The 24355-nt window shown below is 37.8% G+C and overlaps 1 protein-coding gene across 2 annotated transcripts; it reads right to left on the reverse strand.

Moving 5' to 3' along the window:
- Positions 1-6266: 6266 nt before the first annotated feature.
- Positions 6267-23026, reverse strand: LOC145787536 (dol-P-Man:Man(5)GlcNAc(2)-PP-Dol alpha-1,3-mannosyltransferase-like). Of its 2 annotated transcripts, none has more exons than XM_082599299.1 (9): positions 22855-23026; positions 11908-12018; positions 11505-11641; positions 11204-11340; positions 10307-10451; positions 9384-9589; positions 8979-9056; positions 8501-8635; positions 6267-8275 (listed from the first exon to the last, which is right to left on the reverse strand). In XM_082599299.1, the coding sequence occupies exons 1-9, from the start codon at positions 23018-23020 to the stop codon at positions 8107-8109; spliced, it is 1284 nt and encodes a 427-aa protein (XP_082455425.1). In that variant the 5' UTR covers positions 23021-23026; the 3' UTR covers positions 6267-8106. The 2 variants fall into 2 exon arrangements, with proteins under 2 accessions (XP_082455425.1, XP_082455432.1); XM_082599306.1 differs by lacking the exon at positions 22855-23026 and adding an exon at positions 22560-22737.
- Positions 23027-24355: the final 1329 nt, after the last annotated feature.

A 24355-nucleotide genomic window follows, 5' to 3' on the forward strand; every position in this document is an offset into this window, starting at 1 on the left:
TAAGAAAAAAAAAGAAAGAACAAACACTGAGAACAAAGAAATAACACTACCTCACAAATGAAACATTTATAGGGGGATGCATTCAGAAACCATTGGCTTCATCGTTTCATTGAAGTCAATAGAGTAATGATGCAATAAACGTCACTCATTATTCCCTAACTAAAGGATTTTTCAAGCTATGCGCGATATTTTACTCAACCTAATAAGCTAAAAAAAATAAGATATTAAAATAAGCCTCGAGTTAAAGCAAAGTTATGTCTTTTCGGATGGAATTATTTCATAATTTTGCATCAGGTTAGAGTTAATTTTGAAAATTTTACTAAAGTAAAATTCCGGGACATTTTGCTAACCGGGACGCAGGGGCGTTGACAGGGGGGTCTAGGTGGTACTTTTGGACCCGGGCCCGGAATCTTTAAGGGGCCCGGATTTAAAAAAATTCTCGCGATTTCAAACATTATCAAGATCTTAATATAATCAGATCTAAAGGAATTGCCATCAGAGATAGGCCTACCGGGCCCACTTCAGCTTCCTGGTGATAAAATATAGCCACTTCTGCCACCAAACAGTAAAATAAGAATTTAGTCTAGTAGGCTATATAGTGATTTCTCTAACCACGAAGATTACCCGCTACACGAATTTCAAAATAAACAGGCTAATATTTGTTCAAACTCAAAAACTGAACTGGCATAGGTAAGAAGATTACTATCCCTATTTCTGCACTAAAAATTAGACCAAAACCGCTTTTCAGATTGCAGCAATCAGCAAGTGAACTTGAAAAAGGCTTATTGTTCATGTTGATGGCCGAAAAGGCTTTACTTGAAAAGGGCTAACATGTGTATGGCCGAAAACGTTCGTAGATAGTTTATGTTCAGTTTAATATATTATATCTTTGTTGATAAGAAAAAATGCAATAGATTTTCTGTCCCTGGTTGGAATAATGAAGTTAAGCAGGCTCATGCTATTGCCAGAAAAACTTACATCATGTGGGTGAAACATGGGAAACAACGAAATGGTTATCTGTATGAGTTGATGCAGAATAAACGAAAGGAGTTTAAAAAAGCCTTTCGCCGTTGCAAAAATGCCTCTGAACAACATAGAGCTAATGCACTTGCCTCAGCACTCAACTTGGACAGCTCACAAAAGTCATTTTGGCAGAAGGTAAAAAAATCTACTTGCAAAAATAGTTCTCTTCCTGTAAATGTTGGTGGAGCAAAAGGTCCTGAAGCAATTGCTGAGATGTGGAAGCATCATTACAGCTCCTTGCTAAATTCCAGCAAAATCAACACTGAAAAAGAATTTGTTAACTCGTGTATTTCTTCTAGGGATAAATATCATAATCTTTCAATATTTCGTTGCAACATGGACACAGTTGGTCCCTTGCTTGTCAAACTGCCATTAAATCGCGCTGCTGGTGCTGATAAAATTTCAGCTGAACACCTTGTATATGCTGATTATTCTATTCGTTTTTATATTAGTGTACTTTTTAATATGTGTCTTAGTCATGGTATTGTACCAAATTCTTGCTTGGACACTGTCTTAGTCCCAATTGTAAAGAATTTGAATGGCGACATTCAAGATTCAGGTAACTATAGACCTATTGCTGTAGCTACAGTAATCTCAAAACTGTTTGAACGTTTTATTTTGAATCATCTATTGCCTTTTTTGAATACTAGTGACAATCAATTTGGGTTTAAGTCTGCCCATAGTACTGACATGAGTGTTTTCTTATTAAAACAAGCAGTGTCCTCTTATATCAGTCATGACACTCCTGTATATTCTGTTTTTTTGGATGCTTCAAAAGCCTTCGACAAAGTCAATCATAATTTATTGTTTAAAACACTTATCACACGCAACGTGCCTATGTATTTTGTTCGCTTATTGGAATACTGGTAGGCTATAGTAAACAAACCATGCAAGTGAGGTGGGGAGGTCATCTGTCCCAATCATTTAATGTGTCCAATGGAGTCAGACAAGGTGGGGTGTTAAGCCCCTATCTTTTTGCAGTATATATTGATCAGCTTTCTTATGAGCTCAATAAAACAAAAGTTGGTTGCTATGTTGGCAACTCTTGTCTAAACCATATTATGTTTGCTGATGACATTTGCTGCATCTCGCCTAGTTTGTGTGGCTTACAAAATTTGTTAGATGTTTGCCACAAGTATGCTGTTGAACATGAAATTACTTTCAATTCTAAAAAGTCATTTGGTATGTTATTTTCCCCAAAAAACTTTTATCTTTCACGTGCTCCTCTGCTACATCTAGGTAAATCTGAAATTGTGTTCACAGACTCTGTAAAATACCTGGGTGTATTTATTGAGAGTTCTCTCTCAGATGAGAATGATATTTCAAGGCAGGTACGCTCTCAGTAGCCTACTGTGCTGCAAACAATGCAAAATCTCATTTCGCTAAATGCTCACCCTCTGTAAAAAAACATTGTATTTCGCTCTTATTGTATGTCCTTTTACGCATCCCAGTTGTGGAACAAGTTTAGATCTTCTAGTATAAAACGATTACGTGTTGCTTACAATGATTCTTTTAGAATATTGCACAACTTGCCTCGTTATGTCAGTGCCCGTGAATATCAAGTAATGTATAATATAACAACGTTTGATGCTTTATTGAGAAAAAACATGTTTTCGTTTATCAACCGTTGCATTTACTCCTCCAATCGCTTTATATCAGACCTGATGTCATCTGATTGTTTTTATCGCTCTGAATACTTTCAATTCTTCCAACGCTCATTGTATATAAATTTGTAACAGTAGATAGCCCATTTAGTGAGCTTTTAAACCGACGGCATCCAAGGTGGCTCTCTGTGATCTTTGTGCATTTTCAGTTTGTGTATTATTTCGTTGTTTTTGTTTTGGATATGGACAACTTTGTTTGACGCAAATAAATAATAAAAAAATAAATAAATATATTAAATGCCGTGTGGTTGCTTGGTTTCATCTATAAAAGTAATAATGATTTTGCTCTTGTCTTTTTTTCGCAAATTGACCGGGACGCCAAGTGATGGAAAGTGCTCAGCCGGTACACGGCATAAAAAAGTTTGAGTAGCACTGGCCTAATGTAAGCCAAACTTAACAGGTGCTGGAATAGCTTCATAATGCTTATCATTATTATGTCACCTAAGATGGTTAAGTGCGTTTGAAATATTGCTTTCAATTGCAATCATTCTCGTCATTTTAAAATTGTTGCTTGAAAAGTTGGTCGCATATTAAAACGGCTTTGCTTGGTGCTTACCAGCTGGACGACATTTCCGTCTTTATCTCAGTAATTTGTATTGTAGTGACAAGTTTTAGTGGGTACGGTGTTTCTCCCAATTTCGACAGCCTTGAGGCTATTTTTACAGAAATACAATTCTTGAATAGACGTATTCAGAAGAGTGTTTCTTTCGGTCATTGCATAGGCTACAGACGAACGGATCCGGGAAATTTATGTTACAATTTTCCTACGAAGAGATTATGGTTTACCGCTGTGACCAGCAGTTTCGCATACTTGTAGAGGCTTTGAATCACTGACGCAGGCCCGGTTACCGAGATTGACAGAGTGAAGTTTCATCACAACTTTGCTATTCCACGCCGACTTTGTTATTTACTGTGCTCAATTCAAGTCAATGAAGATTCTAAATAGTTTCGCCAATTTGCATCCGGCCGCAGTTGTTAATCTCACAGCACTCCGGCTCTCAGAGAAAAAAATTTGGTGACTCCTGGCCTAAGTTAATGCTAAAAATTTAACAATAATATTTTTCTATAATTTACTCCCGTCTAGTGTTAGAAATTAGAACTAGAAGACCTATCTGGGGTCTTGTTTTGGTGCAACTTGGTGTGCATGAAGACATGAGCGCGGGAAGTGGCCTATGGATGCTCAAAGGGCTGCAGCCCCCTTAGAGCTAATTCACCACCCTAGAATTTTCGATAATTGCTTCAGCCCTCCCTAGAAAATTCTAACAATTTTAGGTACCGGTACATAACATATTTTCAAATGATTATTCGAACAATACCACAGGTCCTGCGGCCGCGCTCATCATTCGCAATAAAGAGTCGTCAATCACAGGGAGTTATAATAGGCTACTTCGCAGTAGCGGTACTAGCCACACTCCCCACTAACACGGCGATCCATCGTTTAGTATGGACATCATTCTGCAATATTTACATTTCACGCTGTAGGCTACTTCTGCTCATTATTCCATGATAGCCTATTGCTTTTTCTTGTTTTTTTTTTCGTTTGTAGTTTACCAGCTATAGCCTATGTTGCTGGCTTGTAGCGTAGCCTACTCATCCACTTATTGTTAAGTGCTAGGCCTACCCTACCCTGTTACAATGTCTGACCGACATGACAGAAGACAGTGCAATGAGAGGAGCACACGTCAAAAATATTCGGTTTGGTAAAAAAAGCATGCACGATGCAGCTATATTTTGCGATTACATGCAGCTTGGTTTTTCAGCCTGCAGAAGCCGTCGCAAGACCGCTCTTAAACAAAATCTCTGCTTCTTCAGCTTTGGAATCAATCACCATTCTCCGCGAACGGATCAAAAATCTCAGAAAAAATGAATCCGTTTCCAAGCTTATGGAAGCAGTGAACGTCTTTGCGTCTGCCAGTAGCCTAACCTAAAGACGCCAAAGCATCCCCGAGTGAGCAAAACTCCAGCAAGATTTCGAAACACAGAGGAATCGGATGCTTTGTCGTCTGCGGGAGAAGGAGCGTGGAAACGGCAATACGGTAGCCTACATCTAAGCCCTTGATTTGGTTGATTGAAGTTTCGGTGGGCCAGCTGGAATTTACAAATTAAAGCACTTTACAAATTACCTGAAAGTTTTTGCTGAAACAGAAGCACTTGACAAATTGCTCTAACGTTTTTTTTTAACTTTTGATTGATTGGTTTATTTTGTTGTGCAATATTATAACAGCAAAATCATTAAATGATGCAGCACGCTTAATGAACACAATTGAAACAAAGAAAAATAACAAATGTACACTGCATCTTTGAAGTACCGTACCGTAAGTGAATCACAACGGGAAGCTGCGAAGTGACCATGACGGTCTTCGAGTCAAGCAGCCACCCTCAGCCAAGTCGATGATAAACATTAGCCTACACTAAAATATCTACACTTGCAACAGAGAGTCAAGACAGAACCAAACTTGCATCCATGATATGCCAAAGTTTCAAGTTCCAATATTAGGTGTTGATAGTCAACGATTAAAAAATATCGGTCCACATTAGTAAATTACACTGGATTCAACTTTAATATTTTGCAATTAGATAGCTTTTGTAAAGTTTTTTAAATGAGTCAAAAGATTTTTTTTTAATGTCTAGTGGGATTGAGTTTCATATTTTTACTCCACTATACTTGGTGCTTCGTTGAAGTTTTGTAGTAGCATACAGAGGAACAAAGTAAATAGTCAGCCCCGTTGGTGAGGCCTACTCCTTACTTTCCGGGCTCAAGATCACGCGGCGCTGGTTCAACTTTTGGGGTGTGCGCTTGAGCACTTTCATGACTGCTCTCCATTTAGCGGCACCTAGTGAAGGGAATAATTCCCCGGCTACAAGACTTCAACAATCGAAAAACTTAACTCTGCCAAACTCGGTAACCAACCCTGCGTCAAGAGCCTTTACAAGTAGCCTATGCGAAACTACCAGGATTAACCAATCAAGGCTTTGTCAGAGGATAAAGATTCAAAACCAACCAACAGTTAGCACATGTTGAAGCTTCTAACGATTGTTGTTAGTTTACAGCTCAATCAGTGGCATCGCATGTGTCTGTATGAAAAAAAATATCAACCTGCATAGGCTATTGGCTTTAAGGTCTGGGCGTTGCGCGAAAAAACTGTGTTTTTGTCTTCTCCGTTGAAAAAATTCAAGATCATTTGTAACAGTTTTTTTTTTAATGATTAATTAAATCTTTATCCTCGGACTGGAAAAGCTTCTCTGAGAGCTTATCCTAACAGTTTCGCGTAGGCTACTTGTAGAGGCAAAATAACTTAGGCTATAGGCCATCAGCCAGTTAATGACTTTTCCGATAATAGCGAAATGGCGTAAGCCGACATGATAGTTAAACAGCTCTTAATACGATTAATTACAATAGCTGCTACCGGTACTAAATAGCAGGAAAGGATGGAAGTAGACAGTAGAGACACATGTCTCAGTTTAGCAAAATTCAGAATAGAAAGTTGTGTCCCAACGAGGACATATTTCACTACACATTTGTCTCGGTACAATTTTCTAAATAGGCTGCTATAATAAAGGACAGACCCATCGGCATTGGGCAGTTTGTAATGTTGTATTGTGGAATAGCAACATTTTGTAACTGAAGACTAAGTAATTTCTGACAGTATCAAAATTATTAATCGTAACAAATTGCTGCATAGTTTAACAAACCTACTGACAGGTTGAGCACATGAAACAGAAATTCTCAACGAGCAAGATGAGTGGTTACAACCGGGGTGACGAGGTAGGCTACCTTGGGGAGTCATTCACAATACTCTGGGATGTCGCGAGCTATTTCTCATATTCATTTTTATCCGTCTTCAAATGGTCAGCTAGGATTATTGTTGTTAATAAAAATAAATGAAAAGGTGAAAGATCGTTGGTCTGCCAACGGGTAACGGACCGTTCAAATATTACGTAACGCTATCGAGGGGGAGGGGGGGTTTATGAAAAGCGTTACGTTAGCGTCACATCGGGGGGGAGGGGGTTCAAGCAAAACGTTACGAGTACGGTAGTTTATTTGTGCATACTTTCCAAGTCAAGCAGCAAAAAAGCGACACATGGTGATGAACAGGTATGTAGATGTACCATGGCCACCTGGAGATGCGGCCTGATTTGTCACATTTTGCAGATTTTGATTACAGCTACTGCTAGTGCTTGACTGACATTTTTTGAGATGTTTTTACTTTTTGCGGTTTTCTAATGGCATAATACTTTTTTGTTGCCTTGGGGAAGCAATAGCAAATGAGAAAAAGTAAGTTGAAAAACGCAAAATCAGACTGTTATTGAAAATTAACAGTCTGACTAAAATCTTCGAAATCAAATTTTCTTTGTTTTTCAACATGTGAGGATGTTAAAACCTATTGTGTCATCTGGGGAAAAGAGTAAAGAAAGCGTAAAAATCTAATTTTTAGAAAAATTTATTTAAACGTTCGCCTAAAGTTAGAAAAACCTGGAAATTTCTGCAAAATGTGACAAATCAGGCCGTATCTTTAGGTGGCCATGGGTGTACCTATGACCACTAGCGTACGCAGGGGGGGGGCATTGGGCCATGCAACTGCCTATGACTGTACGTACGCCACTGCCTATGACTGTTACATAATTAAGGCCTACATATGTTCATTAAAGAACCAAATGACTTTGACACAAACCTCTCAACAGGTAGAAGACATTCGTACGTGCGAGTCTAATGAAGACAATTATGCATCAAGTTCGAACCATACAAGCGAGAGTAGGCTACTGCTCCAATATATAGAAACATTTTTGAAGCATTGATGACCCCATTCGAAGATGTTTAGCTTTCCTTGCGGTTTCGTTTGCGCTTTTGTGATGTTTCTTTCAATACATAACCAAACAATGAAAGGTTTGGATCGAAACATTTTGGACGGTGGGCTACTAAACGTTTTCAGTAGGTACATAACGTTTTAATTCAAAAAAAGAATATAGCTAAAATTTCATGTCTCAAACGTAAGCTTTAGGTGCATACAAACCAAGATATTTTATCAGCACGTGTTTCCACGTCACAATTTTGATATAAACTGGCATAACGGGCTTTGTAATGGAAAAGCGTCACGTGGGGGAGGGGGGGTTGACATAAACGTTACGTTGGCGTCACATGGGGGAGGGGGGGTCAAAAATTCGGAAAAACAGCGTTACGTAATATTTGAACGCTCCCTAAACCTATCACAAAATATCTTTATCTTTTGAACGGTGCTTAAGGTTGGAAACCACTGAACTAGATTATTGCTCAAATCCACACAAGCTCACTAAACAACAGCAAGATAAAACGTTTCTGTCCGGTAAAAAAAAACTTATCAATAGCCAACGGTAATTGATTATAAAGCAGATCATCTTCACAAGATACGCTTAGACAGGTAAAACATAAAACACAATTCGGTTAGCGCTGCTTTTCTTTTGATTTTTCGCCTTCTTTTTGTAACACAATTGTGTTTTCCTTCCACAAACCATATAGAATGAAAGCATGCGCTACATGCAAAGCAATTGAGCTCCAATCTGTAGAAGGGTACGTGTTCCAGCATAACTCGATCACACCAAACAAGAGCAACCTCGAATAAAAAATATGAAACGTTAAAAAGATGTGTACAATGTACATACTAAACTATTCACTTAGAGACCAACTAAAAAATCTCTCTTTCAGATTAAAGCATAAGTTGGGTCAGAATTTTCTAAAACGGGGTGAAACATCGACAAAATATTTAGATTTTAAGATTGAAATTTTCAACACAAAGATCGGTGTTTCCAAGACAAATCATGAGCAACACAAGTTGTACCTGAAAGGTGAAGAATATGAAGTAGACCACAACAAATATGGTAGCGAATGGTAATACCAGACGTAAAATTGGTAATGAAGAGATCGACTGAAGCACATTCCGATGAACTTGCTGGTAAACAGCACCAGCACTAATTGTATGGCCAACAGTTAAGGAAGTGTAACGACTAGACAATAGACATGGCCAGATAATGATAAGGTTGCTTTCAGATTATGATGCGCTTAGAAGTTGGGTTAATGAGTTTAATCTTCCAAGAAAAAGTGACAATTTTATTAGTTTAAACAGCAGCATTTATTAGAACCAATCGGACAGGGTTGATAGTTGGAAAACAATCAAAAATGGTCAAAAAGAACTTTGCCAGCAGAAAAATAACTCAATAAGTACGGCAAAACAACAAGAACGGACCTGTTACACAGACTGGTTACACCACAATAATTCCTAACTAGGAAAAATTAGAAACGTCTTAACAAAAAGGATATGATTTGGTGACAAGCTCATCTCTCCTTCCTTCCAATGAGATCTAAAATCCACTAAATTGAACAGATGCTTGAGATTCCTGTTAAGAATATAATACAAGTGTATGCATTATGCATAAAACGTTGTGTAATAAAAGTTCACTCGTTTTAACAGCTATGTTTTCAGACGAAATTAAGTACATTCAAATCATTATAATATAATACCTGTAAAATTCAAACTAAAAGACTGTATATTTCAAGACATCTATTTATAATATGGTAAATTTTTCATAGTAACTTCACATTAACACAACAACTGAGTAATATTTATATAGCCCATATCTTCATCACCATTTAAGGCGTAACGGTACGTTGTATGCAAGAAAATCCTACTTTCAAGTATTTACAGTACAATAAAAATGCCATACTTCCTCCATCTTTTTGCCGAAAAAGCAAACAATGCCAAAAGGTGCAATGATAATAAGACAGCATGAAATCGTCTATCCAAAAAGATATTCTCGTCTAAAAATCTCCAATTCACAGTCCACACTTGGAAGAATTGACGACCAAGGTCAAAAGAACGTACCATATAACCATGTGGATTTGCAAAAAGGAACGGCAGAGCCAAAACAAGCTAAAAGTAAAGCAATTCAAACAATGCATCAACTTTTCAATTAAAAAATACAACTATTTATGGCCAAGAAATATTATGTTTATGCGCATGACATGAAAGATACGCATGTATCAACAACATTAAAGCATATTGAGCAGTAAATACTTAAACCTTGTTGTTGTGTCAGCAGCAGCGAAAACGTAGGGAATCACTGGAAACTTCTGGACCACTGAGCCGTTGCAGTAGACCAGAAGTTAATGAACTTGTAAAACATTTAATTTTGTCGTAGACTATTGAAAGAAATTGTGCACGGTCACTAATTGCCCAGATATAATATAGATTGTAAGCTACTTCAGCATCACAGCAGACAGCGTTTACACGCCCAAAAGTTACATCCGCTAGTTACACTTACATGTACGCCAAGACGTTACTTCTGAGTAATTTTATTGAATAAGAACTATTTGATGATTCTAGTCAGGGTGAAACAGCCTGTTAGGTTATTAGTGAATAGTAACTGCATTTGATGTAATTCACTCTGCTCGGCTTTTTTGCTTGGCATTGAGCACTTGTTATAGCAATATTAATGGTACCGGTACTTATTATTTACATAAATATTCGCATTAATAAAGTTCACAACTGTCCTCCACTGACTAAAATAAAATAATCTTCAATCGCAAAAAAGATAAAATCTATACCTGGCTCTGATCTGAGTGAAATTTCAAACTAAGCATAGGTCACCTGTGTAAAAGCACATATGGAAAGATTATAAATAGTCTTTAATATTCCATTTTCAGCCAGGAACAAAACAAGCAGACCAGGGGCAAACAACAAGATATTCATTTTGACTGATACCGCCAGGCTGAAAAAGAATGATCCAATATACCTGCACGACAAACATTAACAAAGATAAACACTAAACAGCAAAGAAAACAGACTGCACGTTCAACTTTGGTACACTAAACTTGAGATACCGAAAGAATACTTTGCAATTTGCATTGTATGTAGTGGCCCAACTTAATATATAGATAACAAAAATACAGCCTATTATATTAAAAAAAGTAAAGCAAACTACTCACATTGTACACGAGTTATATAAAAAGATTTAGGAAAATCTCAAAACCCACAGAAGAAGGCCCAACATCCAAGCGAAACTTATTTTGCGCGTACGGTAGTTAAAAATACCTACCAAGCAAAATCCGTTTTTTTACATTGAATCAACGTTTATAGACACTTTAGACACAAAAGACACATTTTGCTGTCTGGATAAGCAATTTCAAACCTGTTTAGACCAGGGGTCACTTAAGAGCCAGAAAAAAATTAAATAGAAGAGTGACCGAATTAAATTGAAAATGACCGAAATTTTGTACGCAAATTCTGACGAACGACCGAAATACTTCCGCAAAAAAAAACAACGTTCCGAAAAGTTCGTTTCCAAAAGCAGACAAACAGCAAGAAAACAAAGAAAAAATTAACAAAACAGCAACTTTGGAAAACAGATGAACTATTGGCGTAATTGTCAAGCATTGCATCATTGAGAATGTACTTCCAAGCAGTGCGGAACAGAATTTACGTTGTGCTGTGATATGGTTACATCAGCAGAAACACTGTATAAAAACAATAAAATTAAAATCATACCAATGTTTTTCAATGAAGAGATTGACAGAGATGAATAAAATGAGCATTGCAATTGGATCATTGAAAAGACGAAGAACAAACAAAGAATGTACTCTGTATGATGTACAGCATAAAAATACAAGCACATAAGGCGGACACTGCAACAAAGATTTTAATTTTAAGGAACAAACAAAACTTTTGATTGAAAACCAACTATATATAATTATATATATAGAAATTAGAGATTAAAAACAGCTTATATACGGTATAACTGATTATGTTAGCACTTCAAAGTACAATAAGTATAAAAGTTTCGTCATACCTTTTGAGTTCGATGATAAATTCGTATAACAAGATAAAGATTGACAAGATAAAATATAAAGAAAAGATACTGCGCAAATCGAATGTTTTGTCCATGGCTTGTAGCATAATACAGCATTGAGTAAAGATATACAAATCCTAAAAATAAAATGTCACTCAAATCTATTGCGATAAACTGTTCTTACAACAAGCACTGAATGGAATGGTCAGGTGGACATGAAATTAAAGTATCCGATGAAGTTAATGCACTAAACATCCTTGTGTGTGAATACAATACATGCCATTGAAGTGTCAATCTTCATGAGAATGACACCAGATGACAATGGTAAAAATTAAAATGCATCTTGAAAAATCATCCCATAGATAGCAAGTCACAAAATATGTGTACAAACATAATAATATACCTGCTGGATATACAAGTGGGCCAGTATTTCCTTTCAATTGTATGTAGTCATGTGTTCCGTTAAGAAATCCTTCTACCTCTTGCATATATGCAACCCAATCAATCTCTGTATCTGTAAAAGTTTAACAATAGTACAATTATTAAAAACTGTATTATCGCATAATTTGCAAATGGCATTTATGAATAATTTGTTTTTCTAAATCGGTCAAGTGATATTCCACACATTTTTTACAAAACCATGTCATAATCTTGGAAATTCACTGTTAATTTTTCCAATACAAGGCAAACCAATTAGTCAAAGTCATGACCTGATAACTATATCGCCACCAAATAGTAGGCTACCAAATGCAGATGACTTTATCCATTATTTCCATACATTGCAAATAGAGACTGTACCAAGGTCATCAACGCTCTATATTCTTAACTGCACCAAACGTAGGTGAAGCAAAGACTGAAACTTTACTTAACAAAGAATTCGATCATTAAATTAACATCCAAGCCCATGACCGGATTCTTTTTTTAAAACAACACGGTACATATCATCATTCAACTTGAACAGTTTTACCTTAGCATTTATAAACATCTAAAACACCTACACACAAACGTGTCAGCTCACACCATGCTCTTAAAGTGTCTTGTAAGAAGAACAATTTGTAGCCCCTTAGTACTGAGAAAAATTACCTTAGAAGATGTATATATACTAAAGCTGAGTACAGTGCTGCAACTTGGTGAAGTGCCTACTACCGGAATGGCCCGATTCGGCGAGTCCGATTCGGTGAGTTCCCTATTCGGTGAGAGCCTTTTTCGGTGAGAGCCCTATTCGGTGAGTTTTTTTTTAAATTATTGCGCGCCGTAGCCTAATTATCATTGCCGTTATAGGGGTTAGGGGTTTTGGGGTTTGGTTAGGGGATAGGTTTGGGGGTTTTGGGGTTTGTGGGGTTTGGGGGTTTGGGGGTTTTTGGGGTTTGGGGGTTTGGGTTTTTGGGGGTTTGGTTTTTGGGTTTGAGGTTAGGGGGTTTGGGGTTACTCCAGGCCTCGAAATTTGTACTTTTTTCCGGCGGTCAAGCATGTCCTACCAGACTGGCTCATTCAGCGGACATTTAATATCTCAACCGGACATATTTTTTGCATGTAGATTTTGTACAAAATCACACTACAGTATTGTGTAGTCGTGTTTGTAGAAGAAGATCTTCTACAACAGAATAACTCTGCAATAGGGTGGCCAAAAAAAATGGAAATTTTTTATTTTTGTTTGCACACCCTCTCATTTGAGGAGGATTCATGAAAAAATGACACTGTGAAAATTTGAAGTGAATCCGACAAGAGGAAGTGCTCTCCCACCGACCTATAAATTTGCTTTCTTTGGCATAATTCATCAAAATTCCTTGAATATGTGACGTAATTTTTTTTTGACTTATCTACATTGCAGTTGCAGCATTTTTGTGTTAACCATTGTTTTACTCTGAATTTATGATATAACAAGTGTTTCCACATGCAGAAAAACATAAATAATGCACAAAATAGATCACATTAACAAGCGTTTGGAATGAAATTACATGCACTGAACTTTAGCGAAAACCGTATAAAAGTACGTTCACCAGTCACAATCGCAACGCTTCAGGTGACAACACATTGCCCAGAAAAAGCAAAAGAAATGTTTGTAAAGAGTCAAGCCATTGATTTTATTTAATGGAGCTGTTGGCATGTTGGCGTTTACTTGCACTTGTTGGAAGCAGCTTTCTGTGGTGCTCGATCACCTGATAGAGGAGCTGGCGCTGTTGTTCATTTTCCGTAAGGACTTCATTGAAGTCAGTAGCTAATTTGACTGCCCGGTGCCCGCTCTGCACAATCATTGACGACTTTGAGATCATGGCATGCAAGAACTAGCAGCCTTCGATTAAATGCCTGCTGCATGACAGTGATAGCTCCAGTGTGGATTCCCGTATTGCTTGATGTCGTGTCAAAACAAAGTGCAGCTAAGTGCTCTGCTACAACTCGTGTATGAATTCCACTACTTTTTGGCCCATTAGTGATCCCGTTCCAACAGGCAGCTTCGGAATGCCAAGCAGTATCTCAACATGCATACCAGAAACTACAATGGCCAAAGATTCGCACTTTGTGCCATTGGCATTAGTCAAATATTTACCATGAAAATGAACAACAAGTGGAACTGTAACTGTTGGTTTAAATTTTTGCAGCACTGCAGCTGCCAGGCTTTCACATGAGGTGTTTCGAGCATTCATGACAGAGGAATGTGACATTGTCAATTCATTTATATCAATTCCAGCTGCAGCAAGAGCAGGAGTGACGATCATCATTGCTTGACGACTTGATGTTATAGTTCTGTTCAGTGCTGCATTAAACAGTGGATTATCGATAATGCAGCGTTTTGGTAATGGCTGCTCCTACTGGGTTTTCTTTTGTTTTGGTGTTATTTGGATTTACGGTGCAAACAGTGGGTCACTGGAAGAATCTTCATCATCTGCTAATCATTTTCAGATGAGAAAGCAGCAGCACTTGATGGTACTGGATCAATGCGATTTCCGTTGCGTCTCTGTTCATCATCTTTGCGCTTTCTATACTTTGCAGCAGCTTGCCGATGCATTGGGTCCTCTGTTGTCATCAGTATCTGTCATGCACCACCTTGGTCTATCAAAAACTGGCAATCTTCTGGTATTGTTATGCGGCATTCCCAGTTAGCTGATAGTTAGCAATATCAAATAATGCACTTAAGCTCTGGGTGAAGTCAGCTTCTGAGGTCAGCTGGGAAGCTGAATTTCGCCTCCCTTTGTGCTTTGATTCTCTTATATGCTCTTGACGGATGCGTTTTAGTTTGGTAACAACGTGAGTCTTTGCAGTGGTAGCGATATTAGCTTTCACTCACAAGAACTGTACTGCAAGCAAGTGGCAGTGTAACCTTATTGATCTTCATCTCGTAGAACCACACCCCATACAGGCAGCTGACATAGCCCCTCAAGGGAGTCAACACTAGAGAGTGGGTGTCCATTTGTTGACTCTCTTGAGGGCCATGTCAGCTGCCTGTATGGGGTGTGGTTCTTCGCCGTCTACTACGAGATGAAGGTCAATAAGATTACACTGCCACTTGCATGCAGTACAGTTGCAGATGAAGTAATATTAACTACTACCATCTATGCCACTTTTTGGTTTGCAGCACCTTCATCAATATCTGCCCCTACAAATGACCTAGCAATGTTACAGCTCACAGAGGATTAGAAAGAGGTTGACAATGCAATTTCTCAAGTGGCAAAAAAAAGTTGAGGTTGCGCTTGTGGTACATCAGTGAGGATCTTGCTGCACTGCCTTTATTCAGTGATAATAACACAGATGATGAAAAGAAGGCAATCGTTAATGCTCTTAAGAAAGACCCATTTCCCGAAGATGTTCGTCGTGTTGCCCCAAACAAAATTGTCAAGTTTTAACGTCTCTCTTTGGCACAGTTTGTAACATAGCGTTCACTTAACCTTTTCGAGTCACTGCTTCTGTTGACACATGGCGTGATCGTGATGATTATAAAGAAGCATGCAAAGTTTGGCGTCATCTCAAAGCCGTCAATGATTGTGCAGAGCGGGCAGTCAAATTAGCTACTGACTTCAATGAAGTCCATACAAAAAATGAACAACAGCGCCAGCTCCTCTATCAAGTGGTCAAGCACCACAGAAAGCTGCTTCCAACAAGTGCAATAAAGTCAACCAATGGCTTGACTCTTTACGAACATTTCTCTTGCAATTTCTGGGCAATGTGTTGTCACATAAAGTGTTGCGATCGTGACTGGTGAACGTACTTTTATGCGGTTTTAGCTAAAGTTTAGTGCATTTTATTTCATACCAAACGCTTGTTAATGTGATCTATTTTGTGTATTATTTCTGTTTTTCTGCATGTGGAAACACTTATTGTATATATCATAAATTCAGAGTAAAACAATGGTTTACACAAAAATGCTGCAACTGCAATGTAAATAAGTCAAAAAAGAATTACGTCACATATTCAAGGAATTTTGACGAATTATGCCAAAGAAAGCAAACTTTGAGGTCGGTGGGAGAGCACTTCCTCTTGTCGGATTCACTTCAAATTTTCACAGTGTCATTTTTTCATGAATCCTCCTCAAATGAGAGGGTGTGCAAACAAAAATAAAAAATTTCCATTTTTTTTGGCCACCCTACTCTGCAATGGTTAATGGCTTAAATAACCGACCCTGAAGTAGCCTATACTGGAGCAGATTGCTTGCAAATAAATCAGTGCGTTAATGACAGTCGTGTAATGACGCAATAAACACAATTGAAAACAACAATCCAAATTTCCTTATTACAAAAGCAACTACGATCACTTATTCCGTAGTTTTGGCGTTATAGAATCGTTGTGCCAAGCGATTACTGCCGGCGCGGGGTCGTAAATCTTCATGTCAGGACTGTCCAGACAAATGCGCATTAGTGACTCAATAGTGTTAGTGTTAAAGCAACTACTCTAAGCTCTAAGCTCACACTCTGGCGTGGTGGCATACTCTAAGCACATACCGTAGGCGCCTAACTATTTTTTTGGCCGTGGGGGTGAAAGCGTGTTTCACCAGCAGCAACGTAAATTCAGCGAAATGTCATGCAGATGGATGACGTAATTATGTCGTCACACTAGAATTGCTTTTATTGCCACACTCGGAGTTATCGCTACGTTCGACCTACCGTTAATTATTATAAACAAAACTCGACCAAAACACATGCTATGCGTCTGCGTTGGCTAGCGGTTGATGGACTGCGATTCTTTAAGCTAAGCACAACATAAAGTTTAGCAACGAACTAGATTTATTAGCATGAAACAAGAGACGAAAAGGTTTACTAAAAGGTATTGTCTGTAAATGGAATGAAAATACTAACTTGATCATACGCTTGAAAATATACCTGTTGAAAGCAAAATCAGTCATGTTTACATCAATTCAACAGCACGTCACCTTAAATAAATTGAAAAGTTGCTGACATCCGTAAACAGCCCTTGAAAAATAGTTACGGAGAGACGTTTGATTAAGTTTTCGACTTGACATTGCTCCCTTTTCACTACAATATCGCAACTTATCGCAGACCAGCTTTCAAGTTTCAATTCGCTGTGATACGCCCGTTTTCGTGTTGCAGATAAAACAAAAGATGCGCATATTCCCCGGAATCCCCGCCTTTGATCGGGTTTCTATGGCAACGGTCGTGTGTGCGCCATGCAGTTTGCGCGAGTCCGTTGTTGTGTTGATTATGCCGCGTGTGCGCAATGCGGTTTGCACCAGCCCTTGTTACGTTGGTTAGTGGTTACCTCGGGCCGAGACTTCAAGTTCATTTTCACAGCAACCGATTCACTGCCGCGACAATTCTCTGCAGAGGTTTCGACTTTCGAAAGCGACATCGAGTCTGTTTGCATGCGTATAAAGCTAAACGCACGCTGCGTCAGCGTAGCAAATTATGTTGTTTTTGGGTGCATTCAACATCTGATTACATTGAATGGACGCAAAATGGTAGATTTTTGCTATGTCTCAGGCAGTAAAATCAGTCATTTTACATTGATTCAACGTCTGCAGACGTTAAATCAATGTAAAAATGACAGATTTTTTTTTTTGGTGTGGGATTGTAGCATCGCTATTCGTTCTAGTGATTATTTAGCGCGAAGCTGTTGCGGTTTGCATTTAAAAATGTTTTTCTGCTGCCAATATCGCTAGTTCATCTATTGTTTTATGTATCAATGCAGCATAAAAAGTTGCTCTCACGCATAAATATGCGTGGGGGCCTGGCCCCCACGCCCCCACGGGTTAGGCGCCTATGTCTAAGCATACACTCTCCCATATGTGCAGAAATTCTATTTCTATCAGTATCAGCGTGAATAAGGTCGCCACATTCGCCTAAGCACGTGCGGAACCCAGCTGAGACTTGCTTCTCTGTGACGTTTCTTTTTAACAAACGATCAATGTAACGCAATAATCCTCATTGTTAAAATTAGAATACATATCCTGCCGAAAAGTTCAGACAACTTTAGTTCAAGGCAACATTGCAAAGCGTTGAAATGGCGTAAAAATGGCTACTTTTGCCATCAGTTCGTTAACCACGCCACTCTAATGTGATCTTTAAAGCAATTGCCTGTACTATTACACTGGTCAACAGCAAATTTTAATCGAGCTCGTGATTGATTGATTCTAGAAGCATTTTGTGCGCTGATTTCAAAAATGTCTTTACTTTTTTCCTAGCACATCATGTTTTCTAGATATTCCAATTTTTAAATTTTGAAGACATGCCACATTTACAGGCAAGTAAAGCAGTTTTTTTATTCGCAAATTAAGTGTGACGTCATAATAAAACAATGATATAAACAATAAAACAATGATACGTCATAATCAAGCAAAGGGACAAAATAACTTATCCAAACTTGGAATCTGCTCGCCGGCCGGTTCCTCATGATGAAACCATGTCGCCACCTTTACCTCCACAGGGAGGCCTAGATTCCATTGAAAATGATGGTGATGACGTCGCTTCATTAAGCGAACTCTCATCAACAAGTTCTGAGTATCAAGAAGAAGAAGAAGGCAGGCCACAGTTATTTTCCCAGGAGCACCTCAATGATTTGATTAGAGACCTTGGCCTTTCAAAGCAAAAGTCAGAAATCCTTGCGTCAAGATTAAAAGAGCGAAATCTGGTTGAGGAAGGTGTTGCAGTGAGCCATTAGGGAAAACAAAACAAAGACCTCGCTGCTTTGTTTAAAGTTGATGGCCCCTGTGCTTTTGTCATGATATTGAAGAACTTTTTCACAAATTGGGAGAAGTTCGCAATCCTCATGAGTGGCGAGTTTTCATTGATTTCTCGAAAAGAAGCCTGAAAGCTGTTCTTTTACATAACGGAAATGAAAAGCCATCCATTCCCATAGCACACTCGGTGCACCTAAAGGAATCTTATGAAAACATCGAAATTCTTCTCAATGCTATTAATTACAGGGATTATGAGTGGAGTATTTGTGGAGACCTGAAAATGATTGGAATCTTAATGGGGATGCAAGGGGGATTTACAAAGTACTGTTGTTTCTTGTGTCTGTGGGATAGTCGCGCTACTACTGAGCACTACCAGAAAAAGGATTGGCCAACAAGAAGCTCCTACAATCCTGGGTGAGAAAGTGTCCAAAATGTACCGCTAGTTAATCCTGACAAAATTCTTTTGCCGCCGTTACATATCAAACTCGGCTTGATGAAGAATTTTGTGAAAGCAATGGGCAAATCAAATTCAAACGGTTTTCTGTACCTCAGTAAGAAATTTCCAAAACTAAGTCATGCATAGCTTAAAGAAGGAATATTTGTTGGTCCACAGATTCGAAAAGTTTTAAAAGATACTGACTTTGAAAAATCACTCACTTTATCAGAATGTCGAGCATGGCAATCCTTTAAATGGTTATGCTTTAACTTTTTGGGAAATTTCAAGGCTGCTTCCTTCAGAAAAGGTCTTGAAAGGTTGCTCTCAACTTACAATGACATGGGCTGCCGCATGTCCCTCAAGATTCATTTTCTTCATTCCCACCTGGACTTTTTCCCTGAGAACCTTGGTGCAGTAAGTGATGAACAAGGTGAAAGGTTTCACCAAGATATCCAAAGCATGAAAGCACGCTATCAAGGGTTCTGGAACGAAAGGATGATGGGTGATCACTGTTGGATGCTGCATCGCGATGATCCAACATGTACACCTATGCCCAGCGATTTTAATGCAGCAATGTCTAAGTGTCATTGCAACATTTTAAACACTATCTTTGGTATCATGCTGAACGTTTTTCTTGTGTTTTTGTAATATATTACAGGGAGCTTAAAAACCTGACACTTCAGTATTGTGCTAGCTCAAGTATTTAGTACCTCAGACAAGGTTTAAGAGGCATTTTTTGCACTCTAGTGTCTAGTATGCATACATATGCAACTAAATAGTGTTGAATCTGTGAAAGCAATGCACAAATCTGAAACACTCTGCTCTCTGAAGCTAATCTAAATTTGAAAATTGTAGCGACAAAATCGGTATTTGAACGCAATATTGACGTTTCTGGTCAAAAATTTTCAGACCAATAACTTTAAAACCTGATGTGCTAGAGCGAAACTAGCGCCAGATTTGAAATCAGCAGCAAATTGTGGTCTAAGAAAAGTTACTCCCATTCTCGATTAAAAATTTTTTTCAAATTTTGTTAACCTGTGTTATTGTTTCAGCTCCGTTTTTGTTCGCGTTAAACAAACAATTGTAACAATTCAAATTTAAAATATATTTTTGCTGCATTAGCTCTATTTTTGTCAAGAATTTTGCGGCGGTCATTTATGACCGACCAATGAGTCGGCTTCGGCAGACATTCGAGGTCATTCCGGAGGTCATGTCCGCCATGACCGCCGGAATTTCGAGGCCTGCAGGGGTGTTAATTAGGCTACGGTACCCGATAATTTTCAAAAAAAAATTTAAAAAAATCACCAAATAGGGCTCTCACCGAATCGGGCTCACCGAATCGGACTCACCGAATAGTAGCAGACCCGCCTACTACGCCATACACTGACCTTGCCGGTGTGCCCACTGCTTACAAACAACAATCTTCAAACTGTCACTGAATACCACAGATCAATTTCAACTGCCCGTCTACTTCTCATGACTGACAAAAAATGTGCAAACCTCAAAAACATCGCACCCTCATCACAAAAACCATGCACTTTTGGGACGATTTTATGTTAGCAACAGATATTTCTTATTATGGTCTGCGTTGTGTATTGTCAAATAAAGCACTTGATCTCTGCTGAAGACACCAAACAACAACTAACGAGTACCCTAAAATTTAGTGTTACAATATGAGGGAAGAACAACAACATATGAATGAATAAATAACATGATATACATTCTTCAGGTGCAAACTAAGCTGAACTAGCACAAGATGTATAAGATTACAATCTGCTTTATTCCGATGTTTCGTCAATCAGATACAATTGACTTCTTCAGGGGGCTAGGTCAGGCAGTGACTACCTGTCTAATAAACCAACCAAACATGCAAAATGAAATTCAACGTTCAAACAAACAAACATTATCACACGCAAATTTTTAACCTAGAAAGAAGAGTTTAAATGTTATCATCAAGAAACTTAAATAATGCCAGAGCAGAAAGAGAGTGAACAATATGAGTCACAAAGAAACACTGCACAATTTTCAATCAGCATGAAACCAATTTAACTACACCAAACAACCACTTACAATAATTTTTTTTTATAAATACCGTACAGTAGTAGGAAAAGAGATGCCACCACTACGATTTATTACACAGGGCTTTTGATCGATAAACCAATTAATCACTTACAACTCACTTACAATTAAACGATTAATCACTTACAACTTTTAGAATTTTACAATTGCTCCATGTTATTTTATGATCTAAAGTTATGGCATGCATGCAAAAAGCTGATTTTTCCAGGCATTGATATTTGAAAGCTTTTTTGTTTTTATAACTGTACTAAGTACTCCATAACTACCTCGCCGGTAGGCAATTAGGCATGTTTGGTCATTGCCTTCCAAAAGCACATTTCTCCACTGCATTTCCAGACAACAAATCAATCGTTTTTTACATTGTATGAACATATTACATTGGTTGAATCAATGCAAAATATCGATTGATTTGTTGTCTGGGAACGCAGTGAGTGTTGCCTTTTGGAAGCCGGCGACCAAACATGGCCTACCAGCTGGGTTTTTTTTTGCTGAGACTTTTCGATCATTTGACCGAAATGACTTGAAAAAAATTCGGTCATTTTTTATTTATTTCGGTCATTTTTTCTGATGAAAATATTTCCTTTCAAGTAGCTGATACAAACCAGAATTTGCACTTCCTGACTAGCTACAACATTAAGTTTCGCTGAGAAATGTTGCTTTTTTTTTGGACATTTTGACCGAATTGACTATATTTTTTTCAAACATTTTGCTAAAAAATTGGTCAATGACCGATAAGTGACCGAAAAAAAACCCAGCCTACCAGCGTGATAGTTTCCAAGGTAAAAAAATAACTGATTTGCTGTCTGAGAATTGATATTTGGAAAATTTGTTTTTCTTCCCTCTCGTTCATATTTTAAACGTTTTATCCACTCACTCACATTGGTACATAAGCGTTTTTTCTTCACTCACATTCCCAACTGTTTTTCACAAACAAGGCAAAGTACCTCACTGTTAGCATTAGGCATTCCAGTAGTCACTGCCTAATTGATGCATACCAATATTGCTTTAGTACAATAACAAAAAATTTTGGTATTGTTTTTGTGTGTCTTTTTACCTAGTCACATTGATATTATATAGCTGTTTACTTTTGCGTGTGTATCACTGTTGATACCTCTGTTAATCTTAATATTGTTATTATCTTTATTAGATGTTTACTGTACGTGATTGAAAGATGAATAAGCACTCTGCTTTACAACATCTCATAAATTACTATTACTATTATTATGAGAAATATTGCTGATATAGTGATAAAAATTTTGCAAAAAAAGTCTGAGCGTTGCCCTTTATTAACCTAAAGACTAGCTCTACACCTAAATGACAATTACAAATATGTTTCAAGGCTTTGCTTGCATTGTCCTTGCATGAGTGAATGCAAAAACAAGATATTAATTGCCAGATATTTAAAAACACAAACCTTCTATGGAATTTTTATTTTGGCTGGCGGGTGCCAGAATTTGGTCGCTGGGAAGAAGCTCTGGCAATCCATGATTGGTCGCCGGAAAAATAAAGCTTAGAGGCCTGAATTGCAATCATCACAAAATACATACTTAATATATACATAGCATTATACATATACTGTACACTAAACCTGAGATACTGTACTGCAAGAACACCTTGCATTGTATGTAGTGGCCCAACTTAATATAGCCTATAGATAACAAAAATATAGCCTATCTATTATATTAAAAAAAGTAAAGCAAACTACTCACATTGTACACGTGTTATTATAAAAAGATTTAGGAAAATCTCAAAACCCCACAAAAGAAGACCCAACATCCAAGTATATGAAGGATCAATTAAAAACTTTGGGGCTTCATTGAGGATCTTATAATAAATTACAGAAGAAAGTTTGCGTTTAGTTTTCAAAGAAGCCATAGTTGTGTTATTTAATATATACAGTACCAGTGAAAACCTGCAAACATGCTTGTAAACTGGAGAATTACATAAAAATGTTATGAACAATAATATAGGCCTACTTCCACTTAATCCACCACATACATAACCTACAGGCAGGGTTGCAAGTATCGGTTCCAAGTCGCTATTCGATAGCACTATTCTCTACTTTTTTAATATCGATTACATCCAAGTCTTTTCTTTTTTCCACCAATATCGTTTATGGTCCTTTCTTTACTTTTTTTGACTGAATTGATATTCTTTACTCGATTGTTTTGCGACTTTTTTCAAGCCTTTAATTCTACTTAATAACATACAACGGACAAAGATATCATAGCATATTTTGACGCTCATGCAAGAAAAACGATAATTGAACTATACCGATCAAGCGGAGTGGAAAGAATAAGCATTTTGTTTGAAGGTATGCATGATTGAGCAGACAGGGAACACTGGTAGGCAGTATATATATATAAAATCAGATACATGATTTGTATTTTGTGTAATTGCGTTTAATATCGATTAGCCTATTCTTTAATCTCTACTTTTTTGGGAGGCTATTGAAATCGGATCTTTCTCTACTTTTTTGGGTAGCTATCAAAATCGGATATTTCTCTACTTTTTTGGGAGGGTATCGAAATCGGATATTTCTCTGCTATTTTGTTTGACTATCGATCTCAATTTATCCCCTACTTTTTTCAATATCGACTTGCAACCCTGCCTACAGGCCTATAGAGGGGTGTAACTTGTTTCGTCCCCTGAAGACTTCATCCCCCGATTTCGTCCTATGAAAAGATTGAGAAATAAAATACAGCAAAGCTGAAGTCACTGATCGGAGTTGTCGAAACAGCTGACCACGCTATGTATCTTGAAATAATAGTTGACAAGCCGAACCTCACTTTCGGGTTAGGGTTATCGATTTAAGATTGTAGCCCCTCTATTACATATGATCAGCGATCACGAGCTGCCACACTGGAATGATCTATTCACTTCCAACTAATATTTTTAAACAAAATTACAAAGACAAAGTCAAACTTATTTTGCGGTTGCCCATTAAAATTCAATGATTAATTCAAGGGGAAAACTTTTAAATGTTTGCGGAAACTCAGATCAGCCACTTCGGCTTAGTTTTATACTTCTATTTTTTCTCTCAATCTTTTCAGGGGACAAAATCGAGGGACGAAATAGGTTGCATCCCCTGTAGAGCAGATATGTACAGATTCAAGATTTTTAAGATCCTGATTCGACCCTGTTTTTGCATTTTAAGATATGGATCTGGGAAAGCTTCTTGAAGAGCTTAATCCTGGTAGTTTTGCATAC

This window comes from Aplidium turbinatum, chromosome 2 (genome assembly GCF_918807975.1).
Source record: "Aplidium turbinatum chromosome 2, kaAplTurb1.1, whole genome shotgun sequence".
NCBI lineage: Eukaryota > Metazoa > Chordata > Ascidiacea > Aplousobranchia > Polyclinidae > Aplidium > Aplidium turbinatum.